The 20,461-nt window shown below is 46.5% G+C and overlaps 1 protein-coding gene and 1 pseudogene across 2 annotated transcripts; both read right to left on the bottom strand.

The window, feature by feature from the left end:
* Positions 1-4,591: 4,591 nt before the first annotated feature.
* On the bottom strand, positions 4,592-6,314 carry LOC136535491 (scarecrow-like protein 3; annotated as a pseudogene).
* Positions 6,315-7,153: 839 nt separating this feature from the next.
* On the bottom strand, positions 7,154-11,143 carry LOC136535492 (scarecrow-like protein 3). Of its 2 annotated transcripts, none has more exons than XM_066527748.1 (2): positions 9,053-9,415; positions 7,154-8,363 (listed from the first exon to the last, which is right to left on the bottom strand). In XM_066527748.1, exons 1-2 carry the CDS (start codon positions 9,413-9,415, stop codon positions 7,371-7,373), a joined length of 1,356 nt encoding a protein of 451 aa, XP_066383845.1. In that variant the 3' UTR covers positions 7,154-7,370. The 2 variants fall into 2 exon arrangements, 1 of the variants encoding a protein (XP_066383845.1); XR_010779001.1 differs by lacking the exon at positions 9,053-9,415 and adding an exon at positions 10,868-11,143 and having other exon boundaries at positions 8,226-8,363.
* Between the last annotated feature and the right edge of the window lie 9,318 nt (positions 11,144-20,461).

Below are 20,461 nucleotides of genomic sequence, written 5' to 3'. Positions count from 1 at the left end.
ATGCAAAAATATTTTTAATAATACTAATTATGTACTATAAATATTAATATTTTTAATCTATATTTTATTGAAGTTATTTCTTAGAAAGCGCAAACAACAGATATTTAGGAACCAAGAGAGTACATTATAGAAAAAAGCGAAGATAGCTGCCGTGTCCACCTGCCACTTCCAATACGCTAACGGCGTCGGTAGCATAGACGAGCATATTGATGAGAATGAGACGAGCATATTGATGGGAATGGAGGGGCTGCCCTATAGGACAATTGTCCCCACTTTTTTTTTTTTTTTTTTTTTTTTTGGTTCTCACTTCAGGATCAGGAGTCAAGGCAGTGTGCTGCGTACCGGTGTGTCACGACGTGAGCCAGCAGAGACTTGGTCGTGCGAGAAACAAAGTTTTCTGTGCAGTCCACTTCGCACTAGGCAAGTGAATGTATTTAATACGTAGATAACAGTAGAAGATTAGTGTTCAATTCCTCCTTTTACTCTTCTCAAGTAGCACACGGTGCATTTCATAAAACTGCTGCTGATGACTGAAAATGATCAAGGGATTTCGCAATGATATACATGACGTTGAAGGCTCATCAGATTGAGCTTCGAAGAACGAGAAGAGAAGAAGGCCGAGTGTTTTCTTTCGAGCACTCGGCAAAATGTTTGCTGAGTGTCCGACACTGACACTCGGCAAATTTTGAAATGACGAAAAAATAGGATTTTTTTTTCGGGGGGAGAAGGCCACCGGCCAGCGTCCACTCGTCTTCATCGAAGTCGTAAGTCGCCCGTCGAAGATGCATTGTTCTTGTACCTGTTAGATTTCTTAGGACTCATTCGAGTCAAGTTCACCAGATCAGGTATACAGAATAGGAATACATGTTCAAACTTCACAGTATATACACAAAACCTAATGCATGAACTACAGAGATATAAAAGGAAGAAAAGGGGTAGGTGGAATAGGAAGTCGCAGACCATTGAAGGCCGTAGTGGTCGAAGCCGTCGGAGTGGTGGAAGCGCCGGCCGCGGCCTCGTTCGCGGACGCCATCTGCGCGTCAGCAGCGACGTTCGGTGGAGAGAGAGGAGTCGGTGCAGTAGCGCCCTTGGCGGCGGCATGTGCATCGGGGTGGCGTTGCCGGCGTCGGTGGTGATTTCCGTCGCTGGTAGCGCCCCTTCTCAAGATCGGGTTAGGGTTAGGATGTCGGTGGGGTGACTGGCGGCGCGGTGAACCTCGTACTACGAGCCCCGGCCCCACCTTTCCTTTATAGCGCTGTGTGATGGGGGCCCACCAACCATGTAGGGTTGAGCGCCCCCGATCAGGACGCGAGAACAAGGCCCAAAGGCCGTTGGGCCTAATGGCGTGGGAGATCAATCCAACATTCTCCCCCTTGATCTCTCATCACTTTCTTCGTTCTTTAATTCTTACTCAAACTTTCGATTCATATTTTTCTTGCTTCCATCCTATTCCATCACAGATTAGTGCTTAGAACTGTCCCATCGTCACAGCAATTAGTGCCGTTAGACTAACAGCCACAATACAGTTCTCCGTTTTGAAATGTAAACTTTCTTTGGGCCCTTCGTATGTTCGGGAATCATAGGCTTTCCCTTAAACCCATGCCGGCTATGTGTTCTCTGAACACGTTGGGTGGTAAGCCCTTTGTGAGCGAATCCGCGAGCATTTTCTCTGTACTTATATGCTCAAGATTTATTATATGGTCCCGAACTTTATCTTTCACAACATAGTACTTTATGTCAATGTGTTTGGCAGCACCACTTGACCTATTGTTGTGAGCATACTGTACTGCTGGGTTGTTATCACAATACAACCTCAGTGGTTCATTTATATTATCAATCACTTTCAATCCGGGTATGAATTTCTTTAGCCAATTCACCTGCCCCATTGCCTCATAACATGCTACAAACTCGGCATACATTGTCGAGGATGTAGTTACGGTTTGTTTAGAGTTTTTCCACGATATAGCCCCTCCTGCGAGAGTAAATACATATCCTAACGTGGATTTTCTTTCATCTCCCGCATAATCAGAATCTGAATACCCTTCTATCTGCAGGGTATCAGATCTTCTATACGTAAGCATGAGGCCTTTCATACCCTGCAAATAAGGCAGGACTTTCTTCACTAATTTCTAATGTTCAATTCTTGGATTCTGTTGATATCTGCCAAGTAACCCGGTAACAAAAGCTAAGTCAGGGTGTGTACACACTTGAGCATATTGTAAACTTCCAACAGCTGAAGCATACAGTACCGCTTTCATTCAGTCAATTTCATATTGGTTCTTGGGACACTAATGTTCCCCAAATCTATCGCCCTTGACTATAGGAGCAGGTGAAGGACTGCACGCATGCATACTAAATTTCTTCAGGACCTTTTCTATGTATGCCTTTTGCGATAATCCTAGAACCCCCTTTCTTCTGTCTCGGTGAATCTCTATTCCCAAAACGAATGAGGCCTCACCGAGATCTTTCATATCAAAGTTTGAGGACAAGAATTTCTTCGTTTCCATTAGTAGATTGATATCACTACTAGCAAGCAAGATATCATCCACATACAAAATTAGGAATATGTACTTTCCATTCTTGAACTTTGCATAAACGCAATCGTCCTCAACATTTTCTTTAAACCCAAAACCTTTTATCGTTCTATCAAACTTCAAATACCACTGTCTTGAAGCTTGCTTCAATCCGTAGATTGATTTCTTTAGGCGGCATCCCATATTTTCCTTTCCTTTTACGACAAAACCTTTCGGTTGTACCATATAAACATTTTCTTTCAAATCCCCGTTTAGGAAAGCCGTCTTTACATCCATTTGATGTAACTCCAAATCATAGTGGGCTACAAGTGCCATTATAATTCTGAAGGAATCTTTACATGAGACTGGAGAAAACGTCTCATTGTAATCAATCCCTTCTCTTTGCGTGAAGCCTTTCACCACAAGTCGCGCTTTAAATCTTTCTATATTCCCTTAGGAGTCATATTTCGTTTTGTAGACCCATTTACAGCCTACTATTTTGGCTCCTTTAGGAATATTTTCTAAGTCCCAAACTTTATTGGTACTCATTGATTTCAATTCATCTTCCATGGCCTTAAGCCACTTTGATGAGTGGATGCTTCTCATGGCTTCTTCAAATGAGGTGGGATCATCCCCCATCTGAAATTCTTCTGTTTCATAAACTTCATAGTCATCAGTAATAGCTGATCTTCTTATTCTTTGAGACCTTCTAGTTGCCTCTGGCACTTGTTCCACATTGGGCTGTTGTTGTTCTTCCTCATGTGCAACATTTGGTTCTATAGGTTCCTCAAGGATAGGTTCCTCAAGGACAGGTTCCTCATGTTCATTCATTGTCGCCATGGGAGAACTTGCAATAGGTGTTGGCACTAAAGTGTTCTGCACTATTGGTGCAACAGCAGCAGGTAGCGTGAAGAATGGTTCTTCAACCATCGGAGTGGGTACATGTACCCGCTTCTCCTGTAGGCTGATTTCTCGTGCTACCATGCTCCCCCTGATCATGTTATCCTCCAAAAACACAGCGTGTCTTGTTTCTACAATCTTCGTATGTCTGTCAGGACAATAGAAGCGATATCCTTTCGATCTTTCTGGATAGCCAATAAAATGACAGCTGACTGTCTTGGTGTCTAACTTTCCTATGTTTGGGTTAAACACTTTTGCCTCAGCCGGACAGCCCCACACACACAAATGGTTAAGTAAGGGTTCCCTTCCTGTCCATAATTCATACGGTGTTTTAGACACCGATTTACTTGGTACTCGATTAAGTATGTGAATGGCGGTTTTCAGTGCCTCCATCCATAAACTAATCGGTAATGTGGAGTAACTCATCATGCTTCTTACCATATCCATTAAGGTACGGTTACGTCTTTCAGCCAATCCATTCTGCTGAGGCTCCCTCGGTGTGGAGTACTGAGCAACTATGCCATTTTCCTGTAGGAACCTTGCAAATGGTCCAGGAATTTGGCCATATGGGGTATGTCGCCCATAGTACTCTCCACCTCGGTCTGATCGTACTATCTTGATTTTCTTATTGTGTTGATTTTCAACTTCAGCTTTAAATATTTTGAATTTATCCAATGCTTTCGATCTTTCTTTAATTAGATAAATATTGCCATAACGAGAGTAGTTGTCTATGAATGTTATAAATGAATCATAACCATCCACACTTTTCACAGGAAAAGGACCACTTTTGACTACTGGAAACCAAAAATTACAAATTATGCCTACATAAATTACAACGAACTAAAACTATAATTTTAGTATAAAATATATGTAATAACCGTGGTATGAAAGAAACTTAAAATAGTAAAATTCAAGCACCTGAATTTTAGCAAATCCCCTTGTGATTGTGGAGGAGAGACGATCAATTTGTTGTTTTGTTGGCGAAAAAAAATTGCACACTTGAAACGACAGTCAAATAAATTCAAGGGAGCACACCGTAATGGGATCGAGATCGACGACGCAAATATGGCACGATCGTCGAGAGAATGCTGTACATACATACTACAGTTTAGTAGACACGTGCGTTCATGCATGCAGTGCAGCACCTGCGATGGCCATGGTTAACCGAGCTCAGCTAGCTAGGTGTGCCGGCACGACGGCCTCCAGGCGGAGACGGAGTAGTAGAGCGGCTTGCGGTGCCAGCAGAAGAAGAAGGCCTCGCCCCGGGCGTCGTGGACCACCTGGTACGCGTAGTCCCCGCCCGCCCCACCCGCAGCTCTGCAGCAGCTTCCTCGCCTCCATCATGCCGGCGTAGCTGAGGCCGACGCGCTCCATCCCGGCGGCCTCCATCCGGCGCGCCCACTGCGCCAGCCGCTCGTGCCGCTCTTTCCGCTCCGCGCCCCTCCCGCGCCACCACGCCACGGATCTCCTCCCCGAGCACCAGCCGCTCGGCGCGCGCCCGCTCCCCCGCGCACCGGTGTGCCTGCGCCGCCGACGCGCGCTCCAGGCAGTCGAACAGCGACGCGTAGTAGTTGAGCGCCTCCTCGAACCGCTCCAGGAACGTCGCCGCGTTGTGGTTCGCCTCCGGCTCCGCCACCACCATGATCTTCGGCGACAGCGCCCGCACCGCACGCAGGAAGCTCCCCAGCTTCGCCTTTTCCCTCTGCTGCTGCTGCTGGTTCGCCGGCGACAGCGACGACGACTGCGGCGACATGGAAAGCACCGCTGACGAGTCCGGGCTCAGCTGCAGCCGCGTGTTGATCTCCCGCTCCAGCAGCTCGCCGAAGCTGCTGGGGCTGGACCGCGCGATGATCTGCACCGGGGTCAGGCAGCTGCTGCCGGGGACGTGCCTGCTGCTCCTGCCGCCGCCGGCGTCGTCGGCCGCCAGGAGGCGGTTCAGCTGCCCCACCACGCTGACGGCCAGCGCCTCGCCGGACCTGACGCGGAGGACGTGCCGGAGCGCGTCGATGTCCAGCTCCTCCAACCTGGCTTCCACGGCGCTGAACTGGAACGGGATGTCGAACGCCTCGGCCTCCTTGGCGAGCACGGCGGCCATGTTGGCCAGAAACTCCCTGCCGTCGTGCACGGCCGTGATGCGGAGGTGCGGCGGCCCCCCGCGGCGGCCGCGGAAGGCGTGGAACAGCGCGATCCACTGCACCGGGTTGGCGGCGGGGCCGGAGAGGTCGACGACGTGCACGAACCGCTCGCCCTCCATCGCCTCCAGGATGGCGTGGTTGGTGGTCAGGTACGCCAGCTTCATGAACGGCAGCACGTCGAAGAGGTGGCGCCGCGCGGCGGGCACTAGGTGCGCCTCCGCGGAGTTGCCCCCCGTGGACAGCAGCGCCCGCGACAGGCCGGGGACCAGGTTCAGCAGCTTCCGCGCCAGCGCGTCGGCGAAGACGGCGGCGAGCCGCTGCAGCGTGTGGGGCGCGTCCAGCGACGCCAGCTGCGTGATCTGCTCCAGGTAGAAGTTGGCGCGGTCGAAGGCGCCCGCCGCCACCTCCGCCGCGCACTGGTAAAGCAGGTTGATGAGGCGCAGGCCCTGCTGGTCGTGGCTCAGCTCCTGCACCCACGACGACCCGAGCCCGCCATGCCCGTTCGGCGACGGCGTGTACAGCGACGACGCCGGCGACGACGTCGCCGACGACAACGTGTCCTCCTGGAACATCTCCATGTCCAGACCGCTGAGCGATCGAAATCCTCACCAAGCTTTCAGCTTTGGACGGACGGACGGACGGGGCTTCTGGGTCAATGGATCGCTGCGCTGGATATGAAGGCGATCGAGCACGCCATTGTTGGGCTTGGATCTTGGTATAGCGACAAATGTTGCAATGCAAGCCTGCTGCAAGGTCTCGAGTTCATACGTTCCTAGGTGGTGACCTTGTCATGGGGTGCAGAAGCGACGACGCAGAAATTGGATGCATGTGCGGCAAGGGCTAAGCCATGTCGTCTGCATCTCGGTGGAATAACTAAGCTGCTTTGGAGATATTCGCTTGGAACTTATCTGCAGCGTTTTGGATCAGGAGGTACCAGACAATTTTGCGATCAATTCAACCCCTTCAGGCTATTGCTGCAGGCGTACTATGCAGAATATATACAAAATTGCATAGCTAGTGTCTGATTGATACAAAAATGTTTGGCAGGAAACTCTCTAGCTATATGGAGATATATATTTGTTTTCCATGAGCAACCAGTGAGGTTCAAATGCTGTGCAGACATGGCTCCAAAATCTGCATTCATGTGCAGGCTAGAGTTTCCCCGAGGACAAGAAGCAAACACTTCAGTTTTGTCAGCTTTACAAAACAAATGGTATAGGTGATTGCAAGGTGGCCGTTTCTTGGAGTACTCGTTCAAATTTGACCACATGCTTTTGTTTTCCACCTATAATGCTAATTTCTGCTTCTTATTTTACAGAAACTTTAATCAGGGGGGGCCGACCCAGTGTGCTCTTGTTTCGTTTGCAAGGAAAACCTGTCCATCCTATGCACCAGAAATTGTCCAGTCTCTTGGCATGCGCATATGCTTCGCCAATTTCAAAACCAATCTTGTTCCAATTTTGTTCTCTTCTGCTGGTCCATATGGATAGCCAAAAAAAGAACACAACAGAACCAAGGTAAAGGCAACAACACCATTTTACATGAAAACAGCTCCCTTAAAAAGAGATGTCAAAAACTAGGAACTGATGGAGAGCAATCCAAAATTGCTATTATGAATTAACTTAGACACTTCTTCCGATTCAGCTCGGTTACAATATTTTCATCTACACATCACTATGCTTCACACGAAATGGTTCTCGCTATTCTAAAAGAAAGAAAAGAGATCGTCACAGAGGATTGATCAGCTAGAGCATAGAACTGCCAGACATATCCTCCACAGCACCAGCAAAATGGAGAAAGAAATCACTATCAACAGATAGGCCTAACTGTGTGGCCATACCATTTGACGCTGAACTAACATATGCTCTCTGCTCCCAGAGGTTGAGCCTTTCTTTGGCCTCCATGCCGATATAGAGTAGAGACGTGTGGAACTCCATCCCAACAAAAGGCTATCACTTTCAACCTGGTACTGACATCCATTCAACCCGAAGCTCAGGAGCTTCAGTTCACACTCCCTAATGGCATCGAAGCTGAGCGGAACATGGTGAAACCCTGATGCATCCATGTACATTTCCCACTGGCTCAGCCTCTCATGCCGCTCGTGCCGATTGACTCCTTCACACAGTAATATGTTCTTGATCTCTTCCCCCAAGATCATCCTTTCTACCCGCGTCCGCTCATTGGCCCATTGCGAGTTGGCAGCAGCCATTGCATTGAAGCTGTCAAAGAGGGCTGCATAATAGTTAAGTGCCTCAACAAACCGGTCGGAGAACAACAAGGCGTTGTGGTTTGCATCTTGCTCCATCACCAGCATGATGTTTGGTTTGAGCGTATGGATGGCTTTGAGGAAGCTTGCCAACAAAAGAGGGGACGGTGTTCGTGGATAGTTCAGTATGGAGGCTGGGCTGTACACTGAGCTAGCCATCTGCTTAAGCTGCGCAGCATTTGCCATTTTCTGGAGCTGATCAATAGCAGTACAGCTGACATTGTCATCAACCACGAGCAGGCGATGCATCTGTAGAGAACAGTTGATCGCAATCGCCTCACCATATTTTATCCCTAGGACATCACGGAGGTTACTGAAGTCCAAGGTCTCAAGCCTGCCATTTACATCATTAAACTGGAATGGGATTTTGAGCATATCAGCTTCCTTAGAGAGCAATGCCTTCATGTTGGCCAGAAAGTCATTGTCATCATGGACAACTGTAAGGCGTACTTCAGGTGGCCCCCCTGGGCGCCCATGGAAGCCATGAAGGAGCTTGAGCCACTGACGTGGGTGGGAGGCTGAGCAGGACAAGTCGATAATGCGGACAACCTGAAATACAATTGTCATCAGAAGCTCATAGGTATGTATGTAGTCTTGATAAAAACTACTTTATCATAAAGTACTACTCGCTAGACACAAATAAAATTTGAATCGCTACTTTACATGTAACTTTTTAGAAAATCTATAAAGTTATTTGAACATGTGATATAACTATACACCATGGTTTGGATACATAGATAGAGTCAAGAAAGATGCTAGTATAATGGTAATTCAAATGTCTTTAATAAATCATTGGGACATAGCACGGCATCTGGTACTCTAAAAGGACTAAAACGAAATCTCAGGACAAATTAATTGTAGTGTAGTGGTCTTTCTGTAGATATTGAAACTTCAATGTCTTCATATATTAGCATATCAAAGTTTCAAGAGTTTATGGAAACTGCATCAAAGTGGGTTTTGACTATGATGTATTGGAGAAAAAGATATATCTTTTGATAAAGTGTTGATATTAGATCAGCTTTATGAGAAAGCAAGCAAGAAACAGTTTTGACACTGAAGCAGGACACTAGCAATTTGGCTTTCATGAGAAAGAAAAAAGTTAGAGATGAAAGTTCATGGAAAAAACATACAAGTTTTTACTTAAATTTTAGCACAAAATAGAGCAATACAAGCTAAGATAGAGAAAAGACTGTATAGCAAGGATATTTGCATTGGCAAGAATATCCAAAGTACATGACCTTTTCAACCTCCATTGCTTCAAGGATGGCCTGGTTGATAGTAGCAAAGCCAGTTTTGAGGTAGGGACTGAGGCTAGCAAAGTTATAACGAGCAGACTGAATGCTCGACTGCTCAAAGTAGTCAGATGGATGAATGAGGGAACCAGTAAGGCCCTCACAAGACAAGAGAAGACGGCGAGCTAGGCTGTCAGCCATAATCTGGGACAGACGCTGCAGCGGCCCATCAACTATGGAGGAGAGCCTTTTTATCTCACTAAGACTATCGTTAGTCTTTCCGATGGATCCCTCACTTACATGTGTTGCACACTGATACAGAGCCGGGACAAGCCGCACCTGATCCTGCACAGAAGGCATACACACCATTCTCTGATATCCTAAGGCTCGCTCGTTATACTCAGGCATGTAGTAACTAGTGTTCCGGTGTTAGCTGGAGTAACTTCTCTAGTTGAGAGGCTGCAACATTTATAGAACTGTATTTTACACCATGGATGGACAGATAAGGATAAGATAACTAGCTAACTTCACATACCAGGACAATGCGATGCTTGGAATAATTCATGGCAAACACAAAGTTACAGGTTGAGTGGTCCGAATTGAACCGAATACTATGGGAATGTTCAGTGTGTTCCCTTTGGAATTGTCCCCTTGGACTATTCATATTTACTAGGTATAAGGTGACAAACGTTGGGGTCAATGTCATTAGACAGTGCATTCGAACTCGAAGAACAATTGGCGTGGAATACGCTGACCTGACCAGCGCTGGGGTTTTGGCCTAGTGGCTAGCATAATTAAATGAAGCAACCAATGTGTGTAACCAAGTAAAGCGTGGAAGGCTGGCCGAAGATTGTGGGCACTTGTTCTTTAAATATAGAAAGGCCAAGGAGTGTTGGCGTATAATAAACCTGGACGAACTGGAGTCATAGCGCGTCAGGGCAAGAAACTGTACTGAAGATTCTGCAGGCAAAGGTATTCTCATATGGCTCTGGCGGTGGTGGTCAGCACGTAATAAGGCCAATGCCAGAGGAAGATGACCACTAGTGATGAGATCTGTGGCTCCGTCTCCTTTTTTCTACTGGAGTTTGAAAAATTAGCCGCCTATATGTAACCGGCTGGGCGAAGATTGTGGGTACTTGTTCTTTAAATGTAAAAAGGCCACGGAGTTTGGCGTATAATAAACCTGGACGAACTGGAGTCATAGCGCATCAGGGCAAGAAACTGTACTGAAGATTCTGAATTTAGAACAAGAAGAGCAGGCAAAGGTATTCATATGGCTCTGGCGGTGGTGGTCAGCAGTCAGCACGTAGTAAGGCCAATGCAAGAGGAAAGATGACCACTAGTGATGAGATCTGTGGCTCCATCTCCTTTTTTCTACTGGAGTTTGAAAAATTTTCCGCTCAATTCAGAACAAATGTACGCTTCAATGTCAAAATAGAAGCCACCTCCAATGGATGATTACAAAACTAATGTGGATGCTTCTTTTCATGCCTCTACAAATAAAGCAGGATAGGGCTTTGTGGCTCGTGATTGGAACTTTCTGTCAATTAAAAAAAAAAAGAGTAAAGCGTGGAGGTCTTTGGTTTGGCACTTTGGCTAATTTGGATATGCTACAAACACTGAAACACAATAGTAGGCCCATTTGATCTGAAAATCACAGTTGACATTGTACTCAATTGAATACATGGACAGGAATCAACGAGAATTTGATAGATCGCAAAGTCGCTAGAGGCTAGACTGATAAATCACTGCAGTTCCACTTCCACATCATTTTGCCCTGCGTGCTCAAGTCTAACAGAAGAGGGAAGAGAGCTTATTTACCACGACAAGCCGCGACCTGGAGGCTCCGACGAGGTTGGGGATGGCCAGGGCACGGTCAGGGATGCGGCCCCGGGTGCGCGCGGTGGTGGACCGGCGCAGGTGATGGCCGCGCGAGGGGAAACCGGATCAGTCAGAGGCCAGCCGCCGGCGCTCGGCCACCTGACCAACCCTCATCTGGACCAGAAGCATTGGCTGGACCGTGGAGAATGCGCCTTCCGCCCTTCCGGCACGCCGCCGGCCGGGGGCGGTCGCCGGACGGGAGCACGCAGGCGGACTGGAGGCTGGTCTCTCTGCTGGGCTGAAACAAATTTAGTTGGGCTGCAGCCTGTGAGTGAGCGAGCCTGTGAGAAGCTTCGTGGCCTGAAGGTGGGCTGTTAGCAACGGCCTAGTGGAGGTGGTGCATAAATTAAATTCACTGAAGGTTCCAGAATAACATATATATTTCATCAAAAGAAACATATATATGCATTTTATACGTTTCTCAAAAAAAAAAAAAAACTATACATTCTATATTACATAGATTATAAAAATGTAAAAAGTATGAGCGATTCTTGTATCTATGCCTCCGAACTGCTATTTTTCATATTTTGAGCTGGATCCCTAAACTTGTTAACACAATAACACTTAACTATGTCACTCAAGGTTCAAATAGAATTGATTAACATATGATTCCTTTGTCCATCACGTTCACAGAGAAGATAGTTTCGTCTGAGGATGGCATGTAGGTCCCATCCCATGAGACTTTTTTTTTCTACAAGATTTAAAAAATCTACAAGAAAGATATTAACATTGGTTGATGATGACCAGAACATGAATGACGACCTAACTAGTAACAAATTTAAGGACCCAAATAGTTGGGAGATACATAGGTGACACTATCAAGCAGTTTGAGGACCGTTGATCCGGCTCTTATGTATCTGAGTTAACTAGGAATTACGAGCCGTTTGGTTGGCTAAAATGTACACATGTTTGTTTCCCACCGCCTGTAATTAGTAATTATCATATCATATTTCCATTTCCAGATAAAGATTGAACCACTCCTATTACAGTGGTATGTGATTTCATTTCCTATGTGTTACCATTCGCTGAACCAAACACCTCTTAGATGTAAACAACTTACATGTAATTTGTCCTATCGATGCTTTGAAGTAAGTATGTCTTAATTCATTCCATTATTTGTAAAATGAATTGTTATGCTAATGGAAAGCCATTTTACGATCTTAAAATGTTCTTTGATACTTTTTTTGACCGAAGTTAGCAAGGGAAGCCCCAGCATCTTTTTTTTAATTTTTTTAATAATGCAAACCTGTTTAAATTCGCTCCCACGCGGAGTCGAACCCAGGTCTACTAGGTGCTATACTCAGGTGCTCTAACCACTAGGCTAGAGACCCTTTCGCGTTCTTTGATACTTTTAGCTACTTTCCGTTGTTCCTTGTAATATTTTAAGTTGTTACATCCATGAAAATCTTTTGTTACATGTAATAAATTGATTTGTAGGTGTATAATCAACATTATTGCTAGCTAATTAATTTGGTATTAGTAATAGCACTTACTTTCCTTTGTTTATTAGAGCAACCACATTATTGTGATTCAAAAGCAGATAATATCGATTAAATTATTCTGTATAGACTACATGAGGAGCTAGCCATAAAATAGTTAAAAGCTATCCATAATCAATAAAAATATTACCTTTTGAGAAAAATTTAAAATATTTACTTTTTTTAGAAAAAAATAAAAAATATTTCTTTCTCTCCATCGTCTCTCTCCTTTGGTCCTGCCATTGATGCTCCCATGCATAAATCATTTTTTATTGTTAGTGGGCCCATCCATATAGATCATCTGAACATTTCAAACTGTAGCAACCGAAATAGTAACAGACCACTGTCAGGGGATCTGCTCATATGGACTACTTAGTCGAAATACATTGTGGTTACCCTAATACTAGTTGAACCCTTACCGTTTTCTTCCAAGCTTATTAACATTTTGTTCCATGTCTTTGCATTTATATATATATTTTTCCCTCACTTACAAACTCTTGTAACAATTGAATAATTTTGGTTGAGCTAGCAGGTCAGGCGAACAACTTTAATTTTATGGTGTGTTCCATGTGTATAACTTTTGTTCCACCTCAACGAATTTTAGTTGGGATTGATCGAACAACTCTCATCAAGTAGACTAAAGAGGGGAAAAGGTGGAGGAGTAGTAAGATTGCCGACGACCAGTCGCCCTGTCACACTCTCCATCACTGACTAGCTAGTAAACTGTAGTACTCCATCATCTTGACACTGAAGTTACCGAGAAATCAAAACATTAATGCGGTGGTATGGCCAGCCCCAACCTATAGCTAGAGCTCCCTTCATGTTGCCGCACAAGGGCACCATGAACAATATGAGATAGAGTTACTAATTCTAAGGCAACTTCTCCAATTAATGGTTTTAATTTTTAGCATATAGTTCATATATGAATAGCCCTACATGACAACTGTAATTTTTACATGATTTTGGAGTGTGTGCATGAGGCTAACTCTTGATTAATTTTAAGAGATAAGTTTTCCTCTATCATCTCTTCTATTAAAATACAAAATAATATATTTAGAGCTACCTTACACTACCAAACTTAAGACAAGAATAAGGAGGAAAAACTCCTATCAGTGTGAAATACTCCTGTCGGTTGCTGCCCGCCGATAGTAAATATGAAAACCATCAGGAATAAATCAAAAAAACCTATCGGTCAGAAACTATCAGGAGAGGTATTTCTATCAGTTCCCTGACCGTCAGGACCTATCTTTTCCTCCCCTTGCGGGCGCCTCACGCGAAAAAAATGGCAATGCGCGCTAAAAGGCCATGCTTGTGAGTCCCACACCGGACATAACAAAAGTTCCCCAAACCCTAGCTAACCCGTCCGACCCTTCAATCTAATCGTTATACTCTCGTCTTCCTTCCCACACGCTACCGCCCCCGAGTGTCCTGTGCACGATCCCCCCCCCCCCCCCCCCCCCCAATGGGTCGCCAGTCTGCCGCACGCGCCGCTGCCACCATGGTCCTCTCTGCAACCCTCTGGGGCTTCTTTGACGCCTGCGCCATCGTCCCACGGGCCACGCCACCACCCTCGGGGTCCTCTCCACAGCAACGCCACCCCCATGGGCCTCTCCACCCCCCGCACCACCGCCCCCACTTGCAGTTACTATTGGAGGTGTTCTAAGTATATTGCATACGCGCGCTAATACTACATATATTGCTCCCAAACTCTCTCTCTCTCAGTCCTCCCTCCATCCTAAAATAAATCTTCTTAAGTCAAATTATATTAATTAATTTGAACTAACTTATAGTGAAGAATTAATGCTAACATTTATGTGCACAACTACAGAATTGATTTTCAGCAACTGATAATAGTTTTATGTCATAAATATTGATATTTTTTATACAAAATTAATCAATTTTTTTAGAATAAAGTTAATCAAGTGTTAAAATAGACATGTTAATTTATTTCGGGGCCGCGTGGGCCGGGGGTATATATACTGTTTCAGCTAGCACACAGCAAATGGAATACCGGCCGGCCGGCCCCTCTAGCATGTGTCCGTGTCATGGCTACTGTACAGTTGACACCAAACGCTGTTATGGGTCTCTGCCAAACCAAATGCATCCATGTTCACCCAATTAATTTTCAAGCAGCTAGCGCACACTCTCGACAGTTCCTGTTGTGTTGTTGTGTGCACTTGAAATAAACGCGGTCAAAGCATACCGGATCCTACGCTAGCAGCTAGATAGCGCTACACCGTACCCTGTGTGTGCATGGCATGGCTAGCTGTGTGCATGGCGCAGCGTCAGGAGAAGTACGCAGCCATATTGCTCATGTAGGCATCCATGGTTTATATAGTTTTGGGTGCATGCACTGTAACAAAAAAAAAGACTATTTTCTACACACTACCGGACTCCTGGCCTTTGCCGAGAGCCCGAAGCTCTCGGCAAAGACAAGTTCACGCTCGGCAAACTATTTGCCGAGAGCAGCTCTCGGCAAAGAGCCGTCAGCAAAACATCTACCGGCAAAGGATTCTTTGCCGAGAGCCCCTCTCGGCAAAATATTTACCGAGAGTAATGTCAAGGCTCTCGGCAAACTCTAGCTCTCGGCAAACTGGCGCGCCCTAGTAATGGCCAAACGATCGCTAACGGTGTGGCAGCTTCTTTACCGAGAGCGACCGTCGGCAAAGAACTTCTTTGCCGAGAGCGACCGTCGGCAAATAATTGTTAAAAAAAAAGATTTGCGGCAGAGGTGGTGTTAAAAAAAAAGGTTTGCCGAGAGCCGACCACCAAGCTCTCGGGAAAGAGGCAGATTTGCCGAGAGGTAGGCTCTCGGCAAAGAGGCAGATTTGCCGAGAGCCCTACTCTCGGCAAAGAGTCCAGAGAGCATTTTTTTATTTTTGTTTATATTTCTAGCTTCAACAACACATATTTCACAAATATAACACATCATCCACATCACATATATCACAAATATGTCATCCACATCACATGTCTCACATTATAATCCATCTAAACATCTCAAATCCAACGACACATGTCCATCTCACACAAGTTCATGTCACAAAGTGCTAATACATGATGAAGAACAACAGGCTCACCCCCAAGGCTCCCACCCTCCCGACGGCGGCTACTGCTGCGGCGGAAGGTGTGGATACGGCTGGTACCCCGACCCTCTCGACGGCTGCTGATGCGGCGGGAAGTTGTGGATACGGTTGGTGCCACGACCCTCCCGACGACGGCTGCTCAGGCACATCATTCGAACCCGCCGATTGATTCTGCACAAAGGAGAAGAAAAATTAGTAATTATAGTAATACTAAGACATATAATTGTAATCTAAGCGTAGACAAGTCAAAATTTGCAGAACTAGGTATAAAATTGTAATCTAAGCCTAAACACATCAAAATTTCGGCAGCACCTCCCCTGCACGGTGGGGTTTCCAAAACCTGCAAGAAAACCAAAGGCACGATGGCCGCCCACCACATATCAACGGCACGATGGCTGGCACACATATATATCAACGGCACGAAGGCCTCCCATCACATCAACGGCACGATGGCCAACATGTACAGTAAAGAGCTTTTGTTAGAGAAGTTGAACTCACGTATGAGTAAGGTGGGTATGGGTAAGGCGGTGGAGGAGCGAACAGCTCTAGTGGCGCTAGACGACCCATCGTGACGCCAAGACTTGCCACGTACTGAGCCAAGGCATCAAACCTCGCCCACTCAGCCTCCCACCTCTGTCGCTCGGCCTCCCGCTCCCTCTATCGCTCTTCCTCCACCCTAGCCTTATGCTCCTCGAGCGCATGCACCTGGGCCTATAATTTTTCACTGCATTGTTACAAGCAATTTCGAGGAATGTAAAACCAATGAACAACAAATAAAATAGAAATAACCTGTAGTGCTGCCACACGATGCGTCGAAGTGTCCTGCCTTGGGCGTATGGGCATGCTACCGCTCGTGCTGCTTGTCCAGACCTGTGAGAGAGTGGGAGTGGTGTGCGGGTCGAGCATGCTGTTGCCGATGAGGTACCGCCCATGCTTCTTGCCTCCTCCCACCCTCATGACGATGTCGCCGTCAATGTCCGCGGTGTGCGGATCCTAGTCTGCCCCATGGACTCCCCTTGCCGCCTCGGTGTACTGACTGATGCGCTCGGGGATGCTCTCGTTGGTGAATGCCTCGGCTGGGTCGTCTGGGTTCCAGTTGATGTTGTCTGTCGCCTTGCCCTTGTGGGCCAGAACCCATGACTTGAGCTCTCCGCATGGCTGGTTTTGATGTGCAGCCGACTGCGAGAAAAACAGCAAGACGATTATAAATCATGCAGGAATAAACGTCTGAAAGAATAAATGAAGCTACACCAAGTCACGTACCCATCTAGCCCCGAATTCGTGGATGTTAAGGTTGCCCTGGTGGTGTGATACACCTGGCATCAGCAAACGTCGTTCCCAGAGGACAGTGTGGTTATCCACCCAATTGCCACTCACCCACCTGTCGACCATCATCTGCCAGGCCCACGTTTTATTGGCGCACCAGCCAGGAGGCACCTGTACGACATCAAGTACATTGATAGATATAAGAATAATTCAAGCCTACCTAATCTCAGAAGAAATCAATATTGATGTTGTATATTTACCTTCAGGTACTGCTCTTTGGTCAGATGCATTAATCTTGCATCTTCTTTCTTTACCTTCCGATGCTCGTAGACGGCACAGTAATCGATGATGGCCTAGAGCTGCGCCTCGTAATGCATGTCTGAGATGCGACCTCTAAAAGATTTGGCTGATGCCTTGGCCGCCCTCGCCTCGTAGCCCTCGGCGCATTTGAAGAAGTCCTGCATATAGAAAAGATGTATCAATACACTGGTTCAAGAAACTCTAGCGAATGCAATGTATTGAGCAAAGTAGTGGGAGGAAGACTTACCCAAAACTCGCACATAACCCGCTCCGCCACGCTTTCGTACGTGCGGCCCGTCTCGTCCTCCGCATCAGGGGCGGCGACGTAGTGCTCGTACGTGTAGGCCGGCTCTAGAGCTTCGGCGTAGCGAACCAAGCCTGGGAAGTGTTCCCTGCAGAGAAGACCCAGGATGCCATTGGGCAACCTTTTGTGAGCACCTGGGACCACGACCTTCCAAGACCTGCGTAAGTGATTAAGAAAAAACTGTTAGTTTCCATTGTGATTCTATCATATGTAGGAGCGAAAAAATGTAAAAGTTACATACTTTTGCCCAACGGGTCGAATGACCGGGCGTAGAGCCTCAGGTATCGGCCGTTCAGGTAGGCTCGCCGGACCTCGTTGGTAGACACCCGAGGTTCCGGTGGAACTGGAACCTCCTGCCTCAGCCTCCTACTCGTCCTCCCACTCCTCCTGCTTGTCTAGCTGCTCGGCCTCCTGCTCGGCCTGCAGCTCGTCCTCTCCCTGCTGAGCTTGCTTGTCCACCTACTGAAAAGCTCTAGTTTGGTTTTGGTTAATTGATAAAACCCTAAGTGCTAACCTAGTTTATCAAAGTGATTATGAGATAGGTAGCACTACTCCAAGTGATGAAGCAATGACGAAGATCATGACAATGGTGATAGCATGGTGATGATCAAATGCTTGAACTTGGAAAAGAAGAAAGAGAAAAACAAAAGGCTCAAGGCAAAGGTATAAAATGTAGGAGCCATTTTGTTTTAGTGATCAAGACACTTAGTGAGTGTGATCACATTTAGGATAGATAGCCGTACTATTAAGAGGAGTGAAACTCGTATCGGAATGCGGTTATCAAAGTGCCACTAGATGCTCTAACTCATTGCATATGCATTTAGGATCTAGTGGAGTGCTAACACCCTTGAAAATATTTGTGAAAAAAGGCTAACACATTCGGCGCTTTTGGGAAAATGAAATGTCTATTTTCTATTGCGCTGGATGCAAAATTCTTGGTGGTTGGCACATTTGAGTAAGGGTGAAGTAGTTAGAGTTGAAATGGAGTTGGTCGAAATGATGCTGGCGTCGGTCTACTGACCGGACGCTGGGTCACTCAGCGACCGGACGCTGAAGGGCTACGTCCGGTCGAGCTGTCAGACGGCATAGTCGCTAGGGTTGAGCACCGGACACTGGTCTGTGTCCGGTCAAGGTGGACCGGACGCGTCCGGTCGAAAAAATATGCCTCGGGGAGCTTACTGGAAACGACCAGACGCTGGGGCTTCAGCGTCCGGTCAGTTTTGACCGGAGCGTCCGGTCAACTTCGTAGCCGTTGAAATCTGACGAACAGCGTTTGAAGCTGGTGACGCGTGGCGTCCATCGGGTGACCGGACGCTGAGGGCCAGCGTCCGGTCGGTATGACCGGAGCGTCCGGTCAGAGCGTGTTTTGCCCAGTGAAGGGGTACAACGGCTCTATTTGATGGGGGCTTTATTTATAGCCCCATGGCCAGCTCAAGGGATAACTCTTGCACATTTTCATTGACATAGCATCCTTGTGAGCTTAGCCAAAGCCCTCCCGCTCATCTCCATCATTGATCCATCATCATTGTGAGATTGGGAGAGAATCCAAGTGCATTGCTTGAGTGATTGCATCTAGAGGCACTTGGTATTCGTGTTGCGCTGCGGATTTCGCTTGTTTCTCTTGGTGGTTGCCACCACCTAGACGGTTGGAGCAGCGGTGAAGGATCGGCACGAGTTGGTGATTGTTCGTGGCCGCCTTCGGTGATTGTGAGGGGAGTTGTACCTTCCTCGGCGGAGCGCCGAAAGGTAACTCTAGTAAATTGCTCGTGTCATTGAGTTACCTCACTTGTGGGTCAGTTCTTGCGGTGTCCAATCGTGTGGACGAGGTTTGTGAAACACCTCTTAGCCGCCGAACCACCAAGTGTTGGTCGACACAACGGGGACGTAGCGTGTTGGCAAGCACGTGAACCTCGGGAGAAAATCGATTGTCTCTTGTCTTTGGCATTCTCCCGGTGATTGGCTATATATTCATCTTGTGATTGGTTCATCCCCTACACGTCGGTATAATCACTCTACTCACTTATTTACATTCTTGCAAACTAGTTGACACAAGCTCTTTAGTGTAATTAGAATTGAGAGCTTGCTTTATTATTTATATTCATCTAGTTGAGCTCTTTAGAGTAGCAAGGTTGAGAGCTCTTAGTGAGTAATTACATAGCATGTTTGTGTGCCTAAGTAATCATTGCAACTAGAATTGTTGGATAGGTGGCTTGCAACCCTCGTAGAGCTAGAGCAAGTTTGCATTACGCTATTTGTCATACTAATCAAATTGCTCTAGTTGATTTGTAGATTTTTAAATAGGCTATTCACCCCCCTCTAGCTATATTAGGACCTTTCAAGTGGTATCAGAGCCGTGGTCACCGTTTGATTGAAGGCTTAACAACCTCGGTGTCAAATTATGGCTCAAGTTGTGTTCAACCATGTGGGGGGCAAACCACCGTTCTTTGATGGCACATGCTATGATTATTGGAAGAGAAAGATAAGTGTGTATCTTGGTTCAATCAATGATCAAGTATGGGATGTAACCGAGAATGATTATGCTATCATTAATCCCAACAATCCCACCAACCAAGATAAGTCCAACAAGCAATGCAATACAATGGCTCTCAACACCCTATACAATGCCCTTGATCCAAAGGTGTTTGAGCAAATCAAGGATTGTGAAAGAGCAAATGAAGTGTGGAGGAGATTGGAGGAAACCTATGAGGGCACACCGGAGGTGAAGAGTGCCAAGTTATATATTCTCAAGGACAAGTTGATAGGTTTCAAGATGAAAGATGATGAGAGCATACCGGAGATGTTCCATCGCTTGCAAGTCATTGTCAATGATTTGAAGGCCTTGGGAGAAAAGATCAAGAATGATGATGTCTCTCATCGGTTCTTGATGAGTCTACCTCCAAGGTTTGAAATGTTGAGAATGCTAATCATAAGAGGAGGATTAAAGAAGATCACCCCCAACCAAGTACTAGGTGAAGTCATGACACAAGAGACATACCGTGTGGAAAGGGAGGGGGATGACAAGGAGGACAAGAAGGAAGATGAGGACAAGAAGAAGAAGAGTGTAGCATTTAAGGCTAGCTCATCATCATACAAGAACAAG

Source organism: Miscanthus floridulus, unplaced genomic scaffold (assembly GCF_019320115.1).
Source record: "Miscanthus floridulus cultivar M001 unplaced genomic scaffold, ASM1932011v1 os_987_1_2, whole genome shotgun sequence".
NCBI lineage: Eukaryota > Viridiplantae > Streptophyta > Magnoliopsida > Poales > Poaceae > Miscanthus > Miscanthus floridulus.
This window is presented reverse-complemented; position numbering and strand designations above follow the sequence as displayed.